The sequence below is a fragment of the Euphorbia lathyris genome, chromosome 3 (assembly GCF_963576675.1).
Source record: "Euphorbia lathyris chromosome 3, ddEupLath1.1, whole genome shotgun sequence".
Taxonomy (NCBI): domain Eukaryota; kingdom Viridiplantae; phylum Streptophyta; class Magnoliopsida; order Malpighiales; family Euphorbiaceae; genus Euphorbia; species Euphorbia lathyris.
Genome location: NC_088912.1, coordinates 29,599,983 through 29,620,163, shown reverse-complemented (window position 1 = coordinate 29,620,163; position 20,181 = coordinate 29,599,983). Strand labels below are relative to the sequence as shown.

General features: G+C 42.7%; 2 protein-coding genes across 2 annotated transcripts; both read left to right on the top strand.

Moving 5' to 3' along the window:
* The first annotated feature begins 210 nt into the window (after nt 1-210).
* LOC136221713 (DNA-directed RNA polymerases II, IV and V subunit 8B-like) lies at nt 211-2,830 on the top strand. The gene is made up of 5 exons (XM_066009142.1): nt 211-368; nt 542-621; nt 1,702-1,859; nt 2,237-2,331; nt 2,446-2,830. Exons 2-5 carry the CDS (start codon nt 546-548, stop codon nt 2,555-2,557), a joined length of 441 nt encoding a protein of 146 aa, XP_065865214.1. The 5' UTR covers nt 211-368; nt 542-545; the 3' UTR covers nt 2,558-2,830.
* Nucleotides 2,831-4,027: 1,197 nt separating this feature from the next.
* Nucleotides 4,028-5,179, top strand: LOC136221743 (pentatricopeptide repeat-containing protein At4g38150-like). The gene has a single exon (XM_066009178.1). The coding sequence runs from the start codon at nt 4,085-4,087 to the stop codon at nt 5,033-5,035; it is 951 nt and encodes a 316-aa protein (XP_065865250.1). The 5' UTR covers nt 4,028-4,084; the 3' UTR covers nt 5,036-5,179.
* Nucleotides 5,180-20,181: the final 15,002 nt, after the last annotated feature.

The window sequence follows — 20,181 nt, the reverse complement described above, 5'->3', positions numbered from 1 at the left end:
AATTAATAACATTTTTAAAATAATAATTTCTCCTGGATCCGATTTGGATCAGATCACTAATTTTATATTCGATAAATTAATATCTTTATAAATTAATAAAATTTTATTATTCCAACATTATTAATTTAGAGAGGTTGTTTTGATTATGTATAAACCAATGAACAACTTTACTGTCCGCAAAACGGCGTAGTGCTGTCCGAAACCCTAAAGTCTGTCCCTTTTAATTGACGAGGGTCGTCTTACACTGTCATACTCTTATTACCTCTCACTGTCTTTTCCCCTTCTACTTTCTCTGCCAAGTCGTCTTCGCAGGACTATCAATATTACGGTCACTTTTCAAGCCGCCTTCCACCACCGCTACCGGAAAGGTGAACTCTATCACACTTCGCTTTGTGTATCAGTTGCTAGTCATCTTTCAAAGATTTGTCATATTCACGAGCGATTAGGTTTTGTTAGGTTCTGTTTGTCCAATGTATTGGTTTCAATTCTTCTCTTTTTCTTTTTATTTGATTGTTTCTCATATGTGATTTTGTATTTGCAGTAAGATGTCGAATGTAGTGCTCTTTGAGGATATATTTGTGGTTGATAAACTTGATCCAGATGGTAAAAAATTTGATAAAGGTATGAATTTCTCTCTTAAATTGTCTACCACTTGGTGTATCTCGAATTGTTTTTTAAGTTTTGCCCCAGCTCAACTATATGCTCGTGCTCTCACTAGTTCAATTCGCTTACTAGGTTTTATCATACATTAAAATAGACTTTTATCTCTTTCTGGTCCATCATAGAGGTTATTTTTTGGTAGCATAAATTGACAACACCTGCATTGGACTCTTTGTCAAAACTAAGGCCCTCTTTGGTAATTTTGAGCCACTTTAGTGGTTTTGGCTGGTCAAACCTATAATAGCGGTGTTTGGTGGAGGTTTGAAATAGTTTATTGTGTCCAAAAGAGCTAATTTTGGCTTGATGCGCCGGTTAGGAGAACCAAAGAGTGGCAAAAGGATGTAGTGGTGAGGGGTAGGGGAAGACCTAAGCAAACTTGGAGGAGGGTGATCGAGAGTGATATGAGTTTATTGGGAATTGAGGAAAATATGGTAGTGGATAGGACGGAGTGGAGGGAGCGAATCTGTGTCGCTGACACGACTTGATTTTCACGGTTTTATATGATGGTTCATGTTAGCCGACCCCGAATCATTTCGGGACTAAGGCTTTGTTGTTGTTGTTGTTGTCCAAAAGAGCTAATTTTAAAAAGTTGGTTTATACAATCAGCTAGTCAATACAGCTAACAACTATTTGCTGTCATATTATCATTCCTGTTATGAATTTGAAAGTTACACCCCCTTTTTAGATGAACTGCTCTAGTTTATCTAATTTTGCCAATGGGTGACAGTGGAGAGTATAGAGAGGTTGATCTATCAAGTAATGCAATTAATGAGCAACTCAAGAAAAAGCAAGATGGAAGATTTATATATAAACTCTGTTCAAAGCTAAATTTTGAGGACAGCTTTTTGACCTTTATGTGAAAGATGTCTATCAAGGACTTGACTAAATAGTAAATACCACATTGATGGATATGATTTTTTTATTTCTTAAACAAGTTGAAATCTTCCTTAATGTTTTGTGCATGCTAACCAGTCGTTCACCAGTTTGGGCAATTCTTGTACTAACATTGCAAATGAATTTCTTGTTTTTGGGTTTATGTAGTTTCCCGTATCGAAGCACACAGCCAGAACTGTGACATGTTCATGCACCTAGACGTGAACACAGAAATATATCCTATGGCAGTCGCTGAAAAGTTCACCATGGCATTGGCTCACACACTAAATTTGGATGGAACACCCGACACTGGCTATTATCTTCAGGTAAATCATGTATTCCTTTTTATATTTATACAAGAATCATTGTTTTGAAAATCATTTATAATCTTTTTGTTTTGGTTTATTTACTTTTGAGGTAGCCATAACTATTGACTTCTACAATGTTATTATCTTAATCAAGTCTTTACTCTTCAATGTTAAAATATCGGTAGTCTGTTTTCCTTTTATACGCCTTGATATCCCCTTACAAATTTGGCTCAAGTTAGTAGATCACTAGGTTGTTTAAGATCATTTACTCTTGGTTAGTAGATCACTAGGTTGTCAACTACTTCCATGGAATTCTTGTTAGTAGTGATTATTCGTGTCAAGTAAGCTATTAAGCTTCGAAACTGCTCTGCTAAAGAATTGTGGCCCTTTTTCAGGGAGCGAGGAAAACCCTTGCAGACAAATATGAATACATAATGCATGGAAAATTATACAAGATCTCAGAGGAAGGTTCAGGAAAAGCAGCTAAAGCGTATGTATACAAGCATCAATATGTTTAATTTTGCAAACCGACAACTGAAGCTGTGACTTACATGACATGAATATGTTCTTGTTAACATTAATATTTCGTTATTTTTGGATCCAGGGAGGCATATGTTTCTTTTGGCGGCCTTTTAATGTTCCTGAAAGGAGATCCTTCTCATGTGAGTCAACTTGAACTTGATCAGCGGCTGTTTCTTCTTATAAGGAAGCTGTGAAGCCATATTGCTCTCTGAGTTGCAGTGCTAGATGTTGTCCTGTATAAGTTAAAGTTGTTACCTTAACAAATGTTGTCATGGGTGTTGTGTTCTCTTAATAGATTGTTTATGGAAAACTTGAATACAGTTTGGGATAGCTAACTAGCCAGAATGATGGTTGGCTTTGAGAAAGAATCAGGTTTTAACTGGCAAGAGTTGTATTGAAATTGTGGTCAGAATCTGTTTCCCATGTATGTTTGTTACGGATGGTAATTCCGATTATTGTTCAAAATCTTTTATATATATAATGTGTGTGAAAAATGGAAGAAAAATTATAATCGTGTTAGTTATTCGGGTTGTTTCTACAAATCATGTTGTGGGTAGGCCCTAACAATTATTGTGTTCGAGTTGTGTCATTTTTGGGTTCATGTTAAAAAGAGTAAATCCAAATCCAACCTAAAAACTTTCGTGTCAATTTGTTTGAGTTAATATTGATTTCATGACGTGTTTTTGGGTAACATGTAATTTTTGTCATGCATACATATATTAGTAATAATTTTTAAAAATATAAAAAGATATGGTACGATTTTTAAATATTTTATGTCATTTTTAGTATGTTAACTAACAATAAAAAAAAGCCGATAATATCATGTTAGGGGTTATGTGCGTTTATAACAATTTTGGAGGTTCACGTTTGCAAGTAATATTTATTATTTTATTATTTTTATTAATAAAGTGACGTATAAAAACATGAGAGAATATAACAATAAATTTAAATATTCGTGTCATTTTTTCGTGTTATTTCGGGTTAACATGTCAATCCTAATCCAATCTAAAAATTTGCGTGTCAGTTTCGTGTTAATCCAATCCAAATTTAATATGTATTATTATATGTATAATAGGATACAAAAATATATACTCCATCCGTTTCATATTACATGTCTTTTTAGAGAATTGTATAGAAATTAAGGATATTATAAAAAAGACATTGTTGCCCCTTATTTATTGATTCCAATATTTATTTATTCTATAATAAGTTCATTATTCTAATTAATTTCCGTAAACTTGCATTTTATAGCGGAAAAAAAGATGATTTAACATGTACTGATCATATAAAATGACATGTAATATGAAACAAAAAAGATTCTCTAGAAAGATATGTAATATGAAACGGAGGTAGTATTATCAACTGTCTGTTTTATGACAAGAACTGTTTATTAATTTATGGTAATAAAGATTTGATTAGTGCACATTAATCCATTAATTTATTTTTTTTGTTTGAAAATTTTATTTGTTATAATTATAATCAATTTTTTTTATTTTTTTTAATATATATATTTGTTAGACAGGCCGGGTTGGATTTGGAAAATCATTTTTTAAAACCTAACCTAGTCCGGTTCGAGCTGATTAGGCCCGGCCCGAGCCTGATCTGGCCCAATCCATAAAGAGGTCTAATTTTAAGACTGCCCAACGCCTGAATAACAATTTATCTTCCATGTCCTTCTGAAACTGTTGATAGTTGAAACCGTGAAAACCAGCGCGCCAGCAATGGCACAGGCAACCAAACTCAGACTCTGCCTAAATCGGGTACTTCCCTGGAACTTCCCATCTGCTACTAGAGAAATCCATACCCTTTCTTCTCCACCATGGCTGCTGTTGCGTCGTATTCAATCAATTTTCCCCCAACAACCTCCAGAATTCCGTGGAGTCACATATTTCCAACTCCCCGCCTTTAGGTCATTCCGTTCTGCTTCCACTGACAACAAGGTCCAGGAGACGAAGAAGAACATCAACACCAAAGTTAACTTTTCTCTATCCGATTCTGAATCCGATTCAGAAGACAATGAGAAGAACAATCGGATTGATAATAAAGTAATTGACAAGAGTAATCTCCCTCCTCCTTATGATCCATTCAGCAACAAACCAGCAATCGAAGAACCGGAGGATCCAAAAGACCTTCAATTAATCTTCCACAAAATGCGATCTGAAGGCCTAATCAATAATGCAGTCAAGATGTTCGACGCTTTGTCCCAAGACGGCCTCACACATGAAGCCCTAGAACTTTTCTCTCAGATCAAAGACAAAGGCCACATGCCTGACGTGGTAGGTCACACCGCTGTAATTGAGGCCTATGCGAATTCCGGCGGGCGGTCTAAGGAGGCAGTGAAGGTTTTTCTGCGGATGTTGAGTTCCGGAGTTAAGCCTAATGCGTATACGTACAGTGTCCTTATCAAGGGGCTTGCTGCCGATGGGAAATTGGGGGATTCGAAGAAGTATGTGTTGGAAATGATGAGTAAAGGGATGAATCCTAATGCGGCTACTTACATTGCTGTGTTTGAGGCATATGCTCGGCAGGAGAAGGCGGAGGAGGCCAGAGAGTTGCTGCTTCAGATGAAGGAGAAGGGATTCTCGCCGGATGAAAAGAGTGTTTGTGAGATTTTGAGAAGCAAGAGAGGCCAGGTATTTACAACTGTCTTCGACATTCTGTTCAACAAGTAGTTTAGGAATCATATTTTGACGCTCTAGGTAGGCCGGGTCACAATTTCAGATATCGTTTCAAAATCGTGTTATGTTATTAATATGACGAAGATGATTATTTATGATATAAATCTATGAAAAATGATAATCGTATCAATAGTATCATATTAACCGAGTTAACTATTTAAATTGTATTAGAAATTGTTAAGAAAGGAACCACAACAAGTTTTTTGGTATGAGATTGATGTTAATTTTGACATGGTTTTATATAGTCTCGGGCTCTTTTTGGTACTCTTTAATGGATGCTATAATGGAATTTCAGTTATAATGGAGACTAATTATTATATTTAATTAGTTATATTGTTTTTGTTGTAATGGAATTACAAATATATCATTTAATTTATATAATTGACATTATAAAACATAGATATTAGTTCTCACTAGGACTAGATATTGTATTTTTATTATTACTGACGAGAAAAATGGAAAAACATGAAAATGCTAAAACAAAAAAAAAATTGCAACAAAAGGAAAAAATAGGAAAACATAAAAAAAAATGGGAAAACTTGAAAAATATAAAGAATAAGAAAGCCTCTAAAATTAAAAAATGCCAAAAAATAAAAAACTCAAAAAACGAGTTAAAATAAGAAAAAGTGAAAAATAAAACAACAACAAAAAAAAAAAGGTAGAAAAAACATTAAACCAATGATTAAAGGATTTTGAAGGAGACTTTGGACCAAGGATTTTGCCAAAGTAAGATTAAATAGTAATCAAAGCATGAAAATTGAGGTTTTTATTTTTCTAAAGATGCTATCTTCCACCTTTTAGTGATTCTTTAACTCATTTTTTCTTAATAATTTATTATTGTGGAATTTTTTTCTTCTCACTATTAGTAAATATAACAATAATTAATAATTTTAATAATAAAATAATAAATAAGGAGTGAATATGTGAAGTATTGTTGGAGATGATATCTCTTAATCACTCTTAAATCATAAATAGTCAATTATTTATGTTATTTTTAGAGAATCTCTGTAGATGCTTTAACAACCCAACACAAATACCCTTAACTACTTTCATTCAAGCTTCATCTACAACATCATTTTCAAGAATCAATTCAAATGCTTGTTAATTTCCAACCCATGTAAGTTTCTGTTGATTTTAAATACATAATAATCAATTGCAATTCTAGGTTAGTCGAAGTACTTTGAAGTTAATTCTAAATTAGTTATATACAAGTGTTGTTAACAGTTAGTTGAACTTAACCTAGTTTTCGGTGGTTCACAAATTGCCAATTGTGAACCACCTTGCTAAATTGCAAACTATCTTTTATCATTCACATTTTATATAAATTGTGACTCAATTGCGAAGTAACTCTCTAGTTTAGTGTTCCGCAATTGACAAAATGCAAACTAAATCATATAAAATGCGACCACTATATAAAATGGCGATTCAAAACTCCCAAATGCTAACTGAGCGATAAATGGTGAAAAATCAGTTTCAATTAATTTCACTCAATTTCACAATTTCACAATTGTGAACTACCTATTCTATGTCTTTGTTTGATATGATATGATTCTTATAAGAATTTGACAATGAATGTTGCTCATTTCAGTAGAAGTATGACCCCGGTGTTTGTTATTTGTTTGATCTCGTGGAATGACCACTGGAAAAAAAAGTTCTAAATACCATAGCATACGTGGGTGGTGAATCAAAATTCGGTAGGTTTTAACAAAAATGAAGTTGGAGAGGTTAATCGCCTCGCAAATCGCAAACAACAAAGAGAATAAGGTTTTGAGAATAAAGGTGATTTGAGGTTAAGAGGTAATCTGGGATGCGAACACAGTGATCCTGGCCTTTGGTGATGATGTCTGGCTTTCCGATTGCTCGTCCCTGCGCCGGGAAAGGTCCATGCGGATACTCCGACGAGCAAGACAATTAGTAGCTCAAGAGTGTCTATTAATCAATTGTGTAAGAGATAGAAAGAGTTACCCGCCCGGATTCCCAAGATGAGCTGTGTATTTATAGAGGGTGCATGGGCTTTGGGCCCTCCTGGGCGTTGGGCCTTTCTGGGCCTTCAGGCCCTGATTCATATCCCGAATCAAGTAGTCCCCCCCCCCCCCCCCCCCCCCCCCCCGCCGAAGAGCTAAGCCGAGTATTTAATGCGAGAAGATACGGGGCTGCATCTGTTTCTTGCCCAGATAAATGGTGGACAACTGTAAGAAGAGCTCTTCAGACTAATCTGGAAGAAACCTTTGGGATTACTGCATGCGCTTTTTGTTTGTAGCGCCGCATTAATTATGTTTGTAATTAAATCCCCCGCATGCGCCGTAAGAATTTATTGAAAAAATGAGCTGTGCCGACGCCTTTTACCCTCCCCAGCTATAAATACCAGAAGAGGTAAGATGAAATCTCTTTATTTCATCTTCCAAATTTTTCTGAGAAGAATTCTCTCTGCTTTTGCTTCCTGTGGGTTCTTCTGCGATCGTGTCGGCCTCCCCTGATTTGCCCGTGCACTGAATATTTGGCGGTCATCCGAAAATTGTTGCTCTTCAGGAGATTCCTCGCGTCAGAGTTTGCCGTAACTTTTACTAAGGTTAGTCGTATAATCTCTTGGCCTTGGCTTTGCGTTTTTTCCTTGTTTTATTTTGACTTTTCTGGGGAGGGGTATTATGTCAGAGGGTTCTTCACGGGGAGCCCTAAGCAGACTGCCGCTGGTTGCCCCTAGTGACTTCACGCTTCGAGACGCTTCGCGGACGCGAACGGTATCGCGAAAAAGGCGAGCGGAAAAGGATAGTGAAAATAGCGCAGTGGCTGGTGCGGCGAAGAAAAGGAAGAAATCCGTTGTTCGTCCGGCGCCTACCGTCGATCGTCCTGCCGGGGGCGTTGCTGCCGGCGTCCTAGAGGTGGTAGTGGTTGTGCCGGAGGGTCTGATTACTGCGGAGCGGCCCCTTGTCGCGATTTACGAGGAAATGCGCGAGAGGGTGTGGACTCGATCTCTTGGGACTTCCAGTGTCGAGGGTAAGCGTTTTGAGAGAGCCGAGCGTCCTAAGAGGCCGGAATCCCTTTCGGTCGAAGATGCCTATAGTATAATCGTCTCAGCAGACCTGCCAGCGATATCTGCTGTGTACCGACTCGGAGAGCCCTACGAATTGGTCGCTTTAGGCGAAGAAAATAGAGCCCATTCTGCGGGTGGCGCAAATGAGCTCATCGTTTACGAGGAGCAGTTAGAATCGGGGATGCGACTGCCGCTCCTACCCTTTTTTGTAGAAGTGCTGAAGGAATACGATCTGTGCCCTGGGCAAATACATCCGAACGGCTGGAGAATGATGGTCGCCTTCTACTCCCTGTGCCGATCTGCCGGGTATCGAGCAACAGGTCTAGTCTTTCGCGAGTTTTTTAAACCAAGCAAGGGGCAACGATCTCAACATGTCACGTTCTCACACCAGAAGTTCAAAGTGATAGGTGGATTGAAAGATAAATTATCCGAATACCGCCACCGCTACTTCTTGGTGAGGAAGCTCGACGGGGACTTTCCTTTTAGGGTGGTATGGAACGACGACCCCATGGACTCCAGTCGATGGTTGAAAACCCGCCCGAAGCTGCCTTTCGAGGAGAATTTGGTGAAGTATTTGAAAGGTCTCCCGTCGGATAAGGATCACAAGCAGGATATAGATGAGTTAGTTGGTCATTTCCTGGCCGCCGGTTACTACATTTGGAATCAATGGCGGATGGCTCAACTTAGAGGGTGGTCGGCTGAGGATTTTGAGAAATGGAAACGGGGATATAACTTCAAAGCTGGAGAATTGGCGGAATTGGAGGCGATCTCCGTAAATGTTGCCGTTGTAGGTGAGGGGCTGGGATTTTATTTTGCCTTATGAATTATGTCGCACGTAATATGTTGTTGTGTATTCGGAATGTCTTAGTGTTCTTTCTCCCTTCTGTATTTTGCAGGTCCAGGAGATCCCCGTGTCAACATGGATTTTGACCCTAATGAATTTAGTGTTGGTCTGGAGACCGCTGATGAGGCGTTCGGAGGTGCTTCGGGTTCATTGGCTTCGTTTTCCTCGCTCGAGGATGCGAACCAAGTGGTGCAAAGTATGGGAGGGGTTATTGATGTGCGAGAAGATGCTGACGGATTAGTTAATGTTCCGCAAGGAAAGCCCGTGAATGATCCAGTTGCCAAGGAGCCTGAGGGCGATGTGGGGGTGATCGTCCTTGAAGAAGAAAAAGGCGGCAGTCCGAATCATGGGGTGCTTGCTCGGAAGCGAAAAAGGGATACGGGGAAAACTGTTGATGAATATGTGGCCGGGGAAGAGCCTGCTGGGGAAAATGCAGCTGGTGCCAGCGAGGGTGCCAAGAAACCCTGCTCTGACGGCGGGAACGAGCTGTCTGCTGACGTGCCGAATCGAGTAGGAGATCATCCGGAAATGGTTAAGAGGATGGAAATGAAAATCTCCAAGTTCAGGGATTATGTTATGAACTTGTCAGTGCACTCGGATATGATGACTTCCGATCTAGCTCGCGCGATGGCTCGTGTTGCCAGGGTCCCCGGGGAGCATCAGCGGATGGAGGGGGCTTCAAAAATGAGCATGGGCCTGGAGACCTTATCGGCCCTTGGTGTGGTGGGTTCTCCTATTCGCACTGTTAGCCTTGTTTTTCCTTTCATGATTTTCGTCTTCTAACTTTTGTTACTTTATGTAGGCTATCCAGAATGCAACCCGGGTTTTCGACATGTGCGTTAATGACGATCAAGTTTTTCGTGATATGGAAGACGGTTTGCGGAGATCTGTCGGCGATCTCGAGGAGGCAAATAAGAACTTGGTGGCTGCGCGGGAGCTTCTGTATCGTCGTGCGGCTGAGATTACCGTTTTGTCCGAGAAGCTGAAAGTAGAGACGGCCGGTCGAGTGGAGCTCTCCCAGAGGTTGAAACAAGATGTCGAGGAGATTTGTGCGTACAGGGTGTTGCTCAGGATGGCAGTTGGGTGGACTCGTCGAGTAGCGGAGACTTTGAAGGAGAAAACGGGACGGGCGGCAGTGCTGGCTGAGGAGAACGACTCTCTTAGGCAACAACTGGAAGCTGCACGGAAAGAGGCTGCTGATCTTCGTGCTCTCGCTGGCCAGCGCGAGGAGAGACTCATAAAGCTGGATCGTATGATGCTGATCACCGCTGCTCATTCCGCAGGTTACAACGTTCCCCCGGAGGTGATCTTTGCTCCGAATGTATATGACAAAGCTGCCCAGGCGAAGGCTGTCGAATTTTGTGGTCGTTTCAAGAAGCAGTAGGCAGTTTGTACTTTGTCCATTTTGTTTTCAAAGATGTAATGATGATTCGTACAATCTGAATCTTTTTTGTGATATTGTATTGTTCTAATTATGTCATGCATGTTGATTTGATTGTAGTTTATTGTGATGTCTTTCATGTCTTTTCTCCGTTGCGCTATAAATAGGAGCCGGATTCTTTCACCCTTTCCTTTCCTTCTTTAGCTAATTTTCTCGGGGAAATGTCGCTTCGGGACGTCGTCGATCCAGCCCGCGTGTTGGAGGTGCAAAAGGCAATATCGGCAATGCCACATCCCTATGTTTATTGTCCCCCGTCTGAGGAGAACGATCTGGAAAGAAAGGTGAGGTATTCGTCCCCTATTTGGATGAACCGGGACTGGGCCTCTCAAAGGAGGAAAGTGGAGAGTGAGAATTCCGTTCCTTATACCGGATCCATCACCGATTCCTGTGAGGTTGTTGTCAGCGCGCTTTCTACAACAGAAAAGAAAATATGGTCTCATGAGGGCATCGGGTATCTCCACCCCGATGAAACCGTCGCTCCGGTGCTCAATCCGCATCCTTCCTGGATAAAAAGGCTTCTAGCCGACGAGATGGAAAGGGTGATAAACTTGCCTCATGAGATGGAGTACCGTCGGGTAGGGCGCCATGCCTCGCCAACGCGTCTATATGGACCGACGTTCGTCGATCCCATCAAACCTCGAAGTGTGGTCTTCTTGGAGTTTGCGAGGCAGGGTAGTCTTGGTCCCGTTCCCGCTAACCCTAACCATCGTGTGACCCATGTGGGCAAAGTCTGTTTGTATCATCGGCAGAACGGCCATAATACCGATGAGTGCGTGGACTGGAGAGCGATGCACCAAGATTTGATGGATGAGGAGGCTATCCCGAACCCTGATCGTCCTCAATCTACCTGAATGTGTCAGGGTTGCTTATCCGTTTGCTGTAGCCATAGGAATGTTTGTAATGGCTCTTTGTAGCAGGAGTGACCTTTGTTTGTAGTTTGATATCGTAGTTGATCTTGTAGTTTGCGAGTTTATTTTAATCTATGCGCCTTTCATGTGAGATGACTTGAATATTGTGGAGAGTCTCGAACGATAACATTCGGATGTTATACTCAGATGCTCGAGGAGTTTTATTATTTTATTTATAAATGAAATGGAGCGAAGAAAGGGGCGGAGTTCTGCGTACTCCAAATCGTTCATAATGTGGGATTGTGAGATGACGTATTAGGCGTTCGAGATGTTCAGAGAGCCTGATGTTAACATTTGAATGTTTGTTTGGCGGAGAATGTGATGAGGTTCTGCTCGCTCAAAATCGTTAATAAAATGATAGTTAGATGATGTAGGAGGCGTTCGATATGATCGAAGAGCCTGGCGCTAGCATTTGAATGCTTAGTTGGCGGAGAACGCGATAGGGTTCTGCTCGCCTAAAATCGTTAACAAAATGATAGTTAGACGATGTAGGAGGCGTTCGATATGATCGAAGAGCCTGGCACTAGCATTTGAATGCTTAGTTGGTGGAGAACGCGATAGGGTTCTGCTCGCCTAAAATCGTTAACAAAATGATAGTTAGACGATGTAGGAGGCGTTCGATATGATCGAAGAGCCGTAAGGCTAGCATTTGAATGTTTAGTTGGCGGAGAACGCGATAGGGTTCTGCACGCTCAAAATCGTTAACAAAATGATAGTTAGACGACGTAGGAGGCGTTCGACATGATCAAAGAGCCTAGCGCTAGCATTTGAATGCTTAGTTGGCGGAGAACGCGATAGGGTTCTGCTCGCTCAAAATTGTTAACAAAATGATAGTTAGACGATGTAGGAGGCGTTCGATATGATCGAAGAGCCTGGCGCTAGCATTTGAATGCTTAGTTGGCGGAGAACGCGATAGGGTTCTGCTCGCTCAAAATCGTTAACAAAATGATAGTTAGACGATGTAGGAGGCGTTCGATATGATCGAAGAGCCTGGCGCTAGCATTTGAATGCTTAGTTGGCGGAGAACGCGATAGGGTTCTGCTCGCTCAAAATCGTTAACAAAATGATAGTTAGACGATGTAGGCAAAGCATCTCTATGAATCGTGATTCGTGTACAAGTTATTGATAATATATCTCTTTAACGTTTGGATATTCCAGCTATTGTCGTAAACCATCCCGTCTAAAGAGGCGATCTTGTAAGCTCCATTGTGGAGAACAATGTCGATCTTGTACGGTCCCTCCCATGATTGGCCGAGCTTTCCCTGAGCTAAAGGGGATTGCGCAGCCGCGGCGTCTCTGAGCACAAGGTCTCCGACCTGAAAAGTGCGGGGGCGAACTCTTCTATCGTGATAGCGCGCGACGTTCTGCTTATGGGTCGTGATATGCAAAAGAGCATTAAGGCGCTCTTCCTCGAGTCGGTCGCTGGCTTCCCTGAGCTCCGCGCTGTTGTCGACCTCTTCGAAACTGGTCTGTCGGGGGGAGCGAAGAATGACTTCAGATGGTGCCATTGCTTCTGCCCCATAGGCGAGGAAAAAGGGGGTACGTCATGTTCCCGTATGAGGGGTGGTGCGGTATGACCATAAGATTGCCGCGATGTGATCGGGCCATGCCCTTCCTTGGTCAGTTAAACGTGCTTTGATCCCTCGAAGGAGCGTTCGGTTGCTTACCTCCGTGAGGCCGTTGCTCTAAGGGTGAGCTACCGACGTGTACCGTCCTTTGATACCCCAATCTGCGCAGAAATCGCGAAAATGACTGCAGTCAAACTGCCTCCCATTATCAGTGATAAAGGAGTGAGGGACCCCGAATCGGTAAATAATTGTTCGTTTGAGAAAACTGATAACGTTGTCAGCGGTTATCTTGGCAAGGGCTTCAGCTTCGATCCACTTGGTAAAGTGATCGACTGCCACGACCACGAAACGCTTTTGTGCTAAAGCCATTGGGAAAGGGCCTAGCAGGTCGATACCCCATACCGCGAATGGCCATGGTGTGATGATACCTTTGAATGGAGCCGCCGGGGCGTGATGGGTATTGGCGTGTAGTTGACATGCCTGACAACTGCGGACCAGACGCGTTGCGTTGGAATCCATGGTCTGCCAGTAGAAACCCTAGAGCCGGGCCTTCTTTGCAATTGTTCGGGCGCCCTGATGCGAGCTACATATGCCCTGGTGAATTTCCTTAAGACAGTGATCTCCCTCTTCCTCGAATACACAACGCAACCAGGGATGCGTGGCAGATTTGCGATAAAGTAAGCCATCATGTAATGCATAACGCGAAGAACGCCGGACGACGAGGGATGCCGATGTCCGATCTGCTAGGAGTGTCCCATCCCGAAGGTATCCGATAATTGGGCTTCTCCATCCTCCTGCCGCGGCGTCTGCTGAGTCGATCTGCAGTGAACTCTCGGTGCGAATAGTTGGGGCGCTTGCAATTTCGATTAAGGTGAGCGGGTCACTAGACTGTTCGCCTGCTGCAAGAGCAGCGATAGCGTCTGCTTCCTCGTTCTCCTCTCGCGGCACTAACACCAGGTTAAGGGCTACTCCTTTTGTTTTGAGATCATTGAGTAGGGATGTGGCGAGGGCCAGGTATTGGCACATTGTCGGGTCCTTTGCCTGGTAAGCGCCGCTGACATGGCTGACGACAAGCTTCGAGTCCGAGCATATTATCAGCCGTCCGCTCACTATTGTTTTCGATAGCCGAAGGGCGGCGATCAAGGCCTCATATTCGGCCTGATTATTAGTGGTCGGGAAATTTAACCGGACGGCGTACCGCATGTGGAGATTGCCGGGTCCTTGAATGGCTATACCAGCGCCTGCCCGTCCGGGAGCACAGGACCCGTCAATGCTCATAGTCCAGATATCGTCAGTGCGAGCTGCCGTTGTCGTAGGCTTGGTGCTAGCACAGCCGGTAAATTCAACAATAAAATCAGATAACGCCTGAGCCTTGATCGTCATGCGGGGCTCAAAACGGACGTCAAACTGGGAGAGACGAACGGACCAGTTGGTGATACGCCCGGAAACCTCAGGTCTTTGGACGGCCTTTTTTAGCGGATAATTGGTCCTGACCACGATCGTGTGCGCTTGGAAATATGGTCTCAGACGTTCTGAAGCTTGGGTGATGGCGAATAGGGCTTTTTCCACCTCGGAGTATCGGATTTCGGCTCCCTTCAGCACTCTGCTCAGGAAGTAGATTGGAAAAGCTCCGTCCCCTCTTCTTGAGTTAAAACGACCCCTACTGTTTCATCCGTGATGGTGAAATATAAGTGAATGTCCTGCTCTGGTTTCGGCACCGAGAGCAGAGGGGGTGTTGTGAGGAAAGTTTTTATGACGTTGAACGCGGCCTGGCAATCTGTAGACCACCTAAAGGGGTGCTCCTTCTTGATTGCTTTATAGAAGGGGAGACATCGCTGCGCCGAGCAGGAGATGAAACGTCCCAGAGCGATGATTCTTCCATTGAGCCTTTGTACCCCTTGCAGATCGCGCGGTGGTTCCATTGCTAGAATTGCTTCGATTTTTGCGGGGTTAGGTTTGATGCCCTTTTCTGATACCACGCAACCCAGAAATTTGCCACTGCGAATTCCGAAGAAACATTTTTCCGGATTCAGCTTGAGGTTATAGGCTCTGAAGATTTTAAATACTTTTGCTAAATCTTGCGAATGGTCGCCCTCTTCGGTGCTTAGGACCACCATGTCGTCGATGTACACCTGTACTGTCTTACCAATGAGATGGGCGAACATCCTATCTACCAAACGCTGGTACGTGGCCCCTGCATTCTTTAACCCGAAAGGCATGACATTATAACAATATGTGCCTTCGTGTGTAATGAAAGAGGTTTTCTCGGCGTCGGCAGGGTCCAAAGGGATCTGCTGGAAGCCGGCGATGGCGTCAAATTGAGACAAGAACTTGCGACTGGCAGTTTGATCGAGGAGTTGATCTATGTTAGGCAGCGGATAAGAATCCTTGGGGCAAGCTTTATTGACATTCATAAAATCTACACACATGCGGTACTTTCCGCTGGCTTTCTTTACAAGTACAACGTTAGAAAGCCAGTCCGGATAGTTGACCTCGCGGATAAATTTTACAGCTAGGAGTTTGTCGATCTCCGCTTTTACTACCGCCTGCTTTTCTTTCGCCTGCACTCGCATCCTTTGCTTCATCGGTTCGACAGAGGGGTCGATATTCAGCTTGTGCATTGCTTTCTCAGGCGCGACCTTCGTGATGTCCCCGGTGCACCAGGCGAACACATCCGAATGCTCTGCTAGGACATCAGTGATCTCCTCGGCCAGCGGGGAAGCAAGTTTCGTTCCTATTTTCACTATCTTGTTATCCTCGAGGATACAGTCATCGACTGGTTCAATGGGCACGGGATTGTAACCCCTCATGTCCATCAGACCGTCCTCTAGGTAGAGCGCTGTTCGAGGTTGAGTTGCCTCCCATTGCAACTTTTTGGCCAGCATACGATCTCCCTGGATGGTGATCTTTCCACGCGGAAGGGGCAAAGTCAAGCATAGTCCGGAGATATCCACCGTGGCCCTCAGGGCGGCCAGAAGAGGCCTTTCGATAATAGCATTGTAAGCCAGGGGGATATCGACCACCACCCACTCTGCGGTATTCTCGATTTCCTCGACCCCTTCGGCGAAAATAGTCGATAGTGTAATAACTCCTTTTACCGGCACTTCGATTTCTGAGAGGCCAACCAAAGGGAAAGTCCCGGCCCGGAGGGCGGTGCGAGTATTCTTCATTGCGCGGAGTGCTGCCCAGGTGAGCAAGTTCACCGAACTTCCGGTGTCCACAAGCACTCGGTGAGTTTTAAAACCTGCGATGCTAATGGTGACAACAAGGGCCTCCGAGTGTCTGGTATGGAGTGGAGGTTGCACCGTTAGCGTCTGCCCGATCGCCTTTCTCTTACGGGAGCACTCGGGCGGTGCGAAAAGTGCCGGTGCTCCTTCCCTTATGACGTGTATTTTCCCATGGTACCTTGGCCTCTTTGGCTCCTCTGCTCGCCCCGCTTCCCTCTGCTTCGGGCTTTGCTCCCTTTGCCTGCTCGCCTTTGGTGGTGCTCCCTGCTCCGTAATCCGCTCGATCTCCTTTTGTAGTTGATAGAAGTTCTACGTGGAGTGTCCAGAGGATCTGTGATACTTGCAGTATTCTTTTTCTGCCCGGGTTTTGCCCTTGTCTCCGACCGGAACCTGCTGTGTGAATCGGCGAGGTTGATTCTGAATGGCGTAATGCACTTCCTTGCCCCGGGATCGATCTCCCCTTCGCTCCGGGTTGGCGCGCTCGGCTCGGGCCGGAAAGGGCATCGGAGCCTCCTTGCGGACTCGGGCCTCCTCACGCGATTCCGGGATCGTCCTGCCTCTATCCTGCTTGTGCATGTCACCTTTGGCCTTGTCCCTTTCTGCCTCCTCGTAGCCGGCGGGTCGGTCACAATCATCGTATCGGACAAACGTCTGTGCCATGGTCATCAGCTCTTCGAAAGATCTTGGCATCTTTCGGAAACACTTCTGCTTTAGAGGCTCACAAGTGGTCCCCTTCGCTAAGGCGTCGTGGGCCACCTCCAGGTTGAGGCCTTTAACTTGCGAGGCCATGTGATGAAACCTTGATAGGAAATTGTGTAGAGGCTCAGTTGTTCGCTGTTTAAGCCCGTTGAGGTCCGAACTGATTTTCCTGACCTTTGCCGCTGCGGCAAAGCGAGAGAGGAAAAGGTCCTTTAGGAGATCAAAAAAATCAATGGATTCCGGGGCAAGTCCCCGATACCATTCCTGCGCACTGGATGAGAGAGTGGTGGGGAAGACCTTGCACATGATGTCCTCATCCTTTGAGTATAAATTTATGGTGCTCATGAACGATGCCACATGGTCGTTAGGATCCTCGGTCCCTGAATATTGGGTTAGTCGAGGAGCTTTCTAGTCGCGCGGGAACCTCTTCTCGATAATCCTTTGCACCAGTGGTGTTTTGCTGGAGGTGATGCTTCCTCCCATTACGCCCCCGAGGGCCCTTTTTTCGAGAAAACGTTGAATCTTCAGTTCCAACAACTCTTCGCTTTTCGCGAATGTAGTCCCCTCTCGCCGCTCCTCGCCTTCTCTGGTCGCAACGGCCCCGGCTCCTCTTCCCGCGATGACCACCGCTTCTGGGGCCTGTTCTGGCAAGGCTCCCTCCTTCTGTAACTCTACCGCCTCTTTAAGGTATTGCCAAATTTTGGCATTCTCCTCCTGCAGGCTTCTCTGCTGGTCTATGATCTTCATCTGAGCCACCGTGTGTACGGCCTGGGTCGTTTGAAAACCTTGGATTGCGCTTAGGAGTTGAGTGGTGTTAAAGGTCTCCTCCTCTTCAGGGCTTACCTCCTCCATCAAAGGCCCAAGGTTTCTGGGGGAGATCGGAAGGTTTTGGATCACGCCTCCGGCGTGCGTCATGGAGCTGGTTGCTCCAGCTTCGGGTACTACAGTTGGAGCCGAGTCATTAGGGGTTTGCATCTCGTTTGAAGTTCTGGAGTCACTTGTAGTCCACGCCCACCGCACCAAATAATCTGGGATGCGAACACAGTGATCCTGGCCTTTGGTGATGATGTCTGGCTTGCCGATTGCTCGTCCCTGCGTCGGGAAAGGTCCCTGCGGATACTCCGACAAGCAAGACAATTAGTAGCTCAAGAGTGTCTATTAATCAATTGTGTAAGAGATAGAAAGAGTTACCCGTCCGGATTCCCAAGATGAGCTGTGTATTTATAGAGGGTACCTGGGCTTTGGGCCTTTCTGGGCCTTCAGGCCCTGATTCATATCCCGAATCAAGAGGTATTGGAATAATCTAGTTTTGTAGACTGTATCTAAATTGGTCTAAAAATGTAAATAGATTTTCAATTGGGCTAGTTTTGTAAATTTCCATTACTTTTAACTAAGCAAGAATAAGTATTGTAATAATAATAACATTTTATCGATTTTTAAAAAATTTATCAACCAAACATGATTGTATATATTATTTATTAAATATATATTAGCTGAAAGTACTCCATCAAAAAATCCAGGTGGTTACTAGAGAATTAAATCTCATTAATAGAATTAAATGGAATCAATGTTCATTATTAATTTTGTAAACATTTAGTATTATTCATTAAGTGGATCAACTCTAGAATTGGTTGAGGAAAAAAAAACACATCCTACTAATGATTTTTGGCTCATTTAAAACAGATAGGCAGTCTCTTAAAAAAAATTCTATTTGTCAAATTTTGTTTAGCTCCTAGAATTTTTGTTTTGATTTGTTGATTATATTTTAATTTGATAAATACTTTTAGAGTTTAACTCACGCTTCTATTGTATTTAGGAGGCGATGTAAGTGTTGTATGCCCTAAGCCATTCCTTTTGTATATTATACAGTGTGAATTTTGTATCCAAATGGCAGTTAATAAAATATGTATTCATGTGTAATTATTTGTATTGTTTAATTACTTAATGAATATATATTAGTCCAAAGATTATTTACAAAGAGATAATATTATTAAGAGTTAATAATAATGAGATATATTTCCTTGGTAAAATAATAATCTTAAATGTTCATAGTCATTGGATAATGAATTGGACACTCATTTATCCTTAGACTATCACATCTGTTTATTTTCTCGATTAGTATAAGATATTAATCAGAAACAGAAAATCTCATTCTGTTTGATATGTTGATATCAGAATAAATATGTGGACATTCAAAGATGTGAATGGTTCGAACTGTGACGCTATGTCACACCCGACCCTAGACGATCTCAATCGGCATCGGGCGTGAAATAGAAAGATCATAATCAAATACTTAAGAGTCTCCAATTTATCCACATCCATTATAATACAATTGAAATACCAAAGTTCTAACCATAATTCTAACAATAAGCAACAACTTCCAATCCCCGCCTACTCGGTCGGTAACCTTCTCTATATCCTGTACTTTCTCACCTAAAAAAATTAAAACATTTAAAAACGTGAGACAAAAATCTCAGTAAGAAACTATCAGCCATAAAAACCAACTTTATTTAACATAGCTACATATATACATTTATAAAGGGACTTAATCAAAACCTTATAAAATATACTCAAGACTTAAGTTCATAATATAGTCAAAGTACTAAACCAAAAACCAAAAATATATAATCTTGTATCCATTCTTGAGTTCAAAACCTTATATCAAAATCAATCATAACCAAAAATATAATCCAAATGAACTTAAAACATTGTATCCATCCTCGAGTTTCTCCCCTTAAGTATCAATACATAACCACATATATAATCGAGACGTCTCTTAACATTGCCTATCCCATATGGTCTTACCCAACACTTCGCTGCCATACCCAATAGGTCTTCAGACTGTGTACACAGGCCATGTCCCTCACTGAACATGGTCTTCAAATATAAAACCACCAATCCGGATAACTCTCGATGGATATAAAATCATAAAATTATAACGTGCTCAAATTTCCTTTCACAATCAAATTCCAAACTATTTCATAATCATAAATCATTTGGCTTCAATTAGCCAAATTTAGATACAGACGTGACACGCTAGATAATAATTGCACAAAGGTTTACTCCTAGTCAACATAATTATTATCTAGGTCATAATAGTGCATATAATCCTTTCACTTGAGGAAACTTAGTTGTTATTGCGCAGGTAATTATAGTTTGTTCCTGCTTTGTACTGGGATCTTAATTCTGGTAATCCGACAGTGAATCGCTATAGTTAGTTGAGTAGTGTAACAAAAGTTTGCTAACAGATGATTCATTACTCTAAGTAAATAGAGATAAATCCTAACATAGTTATTGATTGGTTTTTTGATGGAATGAGTTCCTGGCCAGGACAATAAGACTCATCTGATGAGATAAGTATCAAGAAATGGTTCCTTGATGAGAGTCTTATTTTATCAAAGACTAAATCAATATTTCTTAGC

Bases quoted from the DNA above. Each gene is read 5' to 3' on its own strand.
- LOC136221713 (XM_066009142.1), top strand. From the start codon at position 546: ATGTCGAATGTAGTGCTCTTTGAGGATATATTTGTGGTTGATAAACTT. The intron at 1,860-2,236 runs GTAAATCATGTA...GCCCTTTTTCAG, and splicing joins ACACTGGCTATTATCTTCAG to GGAGCGAGGAAAACCCTTGC. The intron at 2,332-2,445 runs GTATGTATACAA...TTTTGGATCCAG, and splicing joins TCAGGAAAAGCAGCTAAAGC to GGAGGCATATGTTTCTTTTG.
- LOC136221743 (XM_066009178.1), top strand. From the start codon at position 4,085: ATGGCACAGGCAACCAAACTCAGACTCTGCCTAAATCGGGTACTTCCC.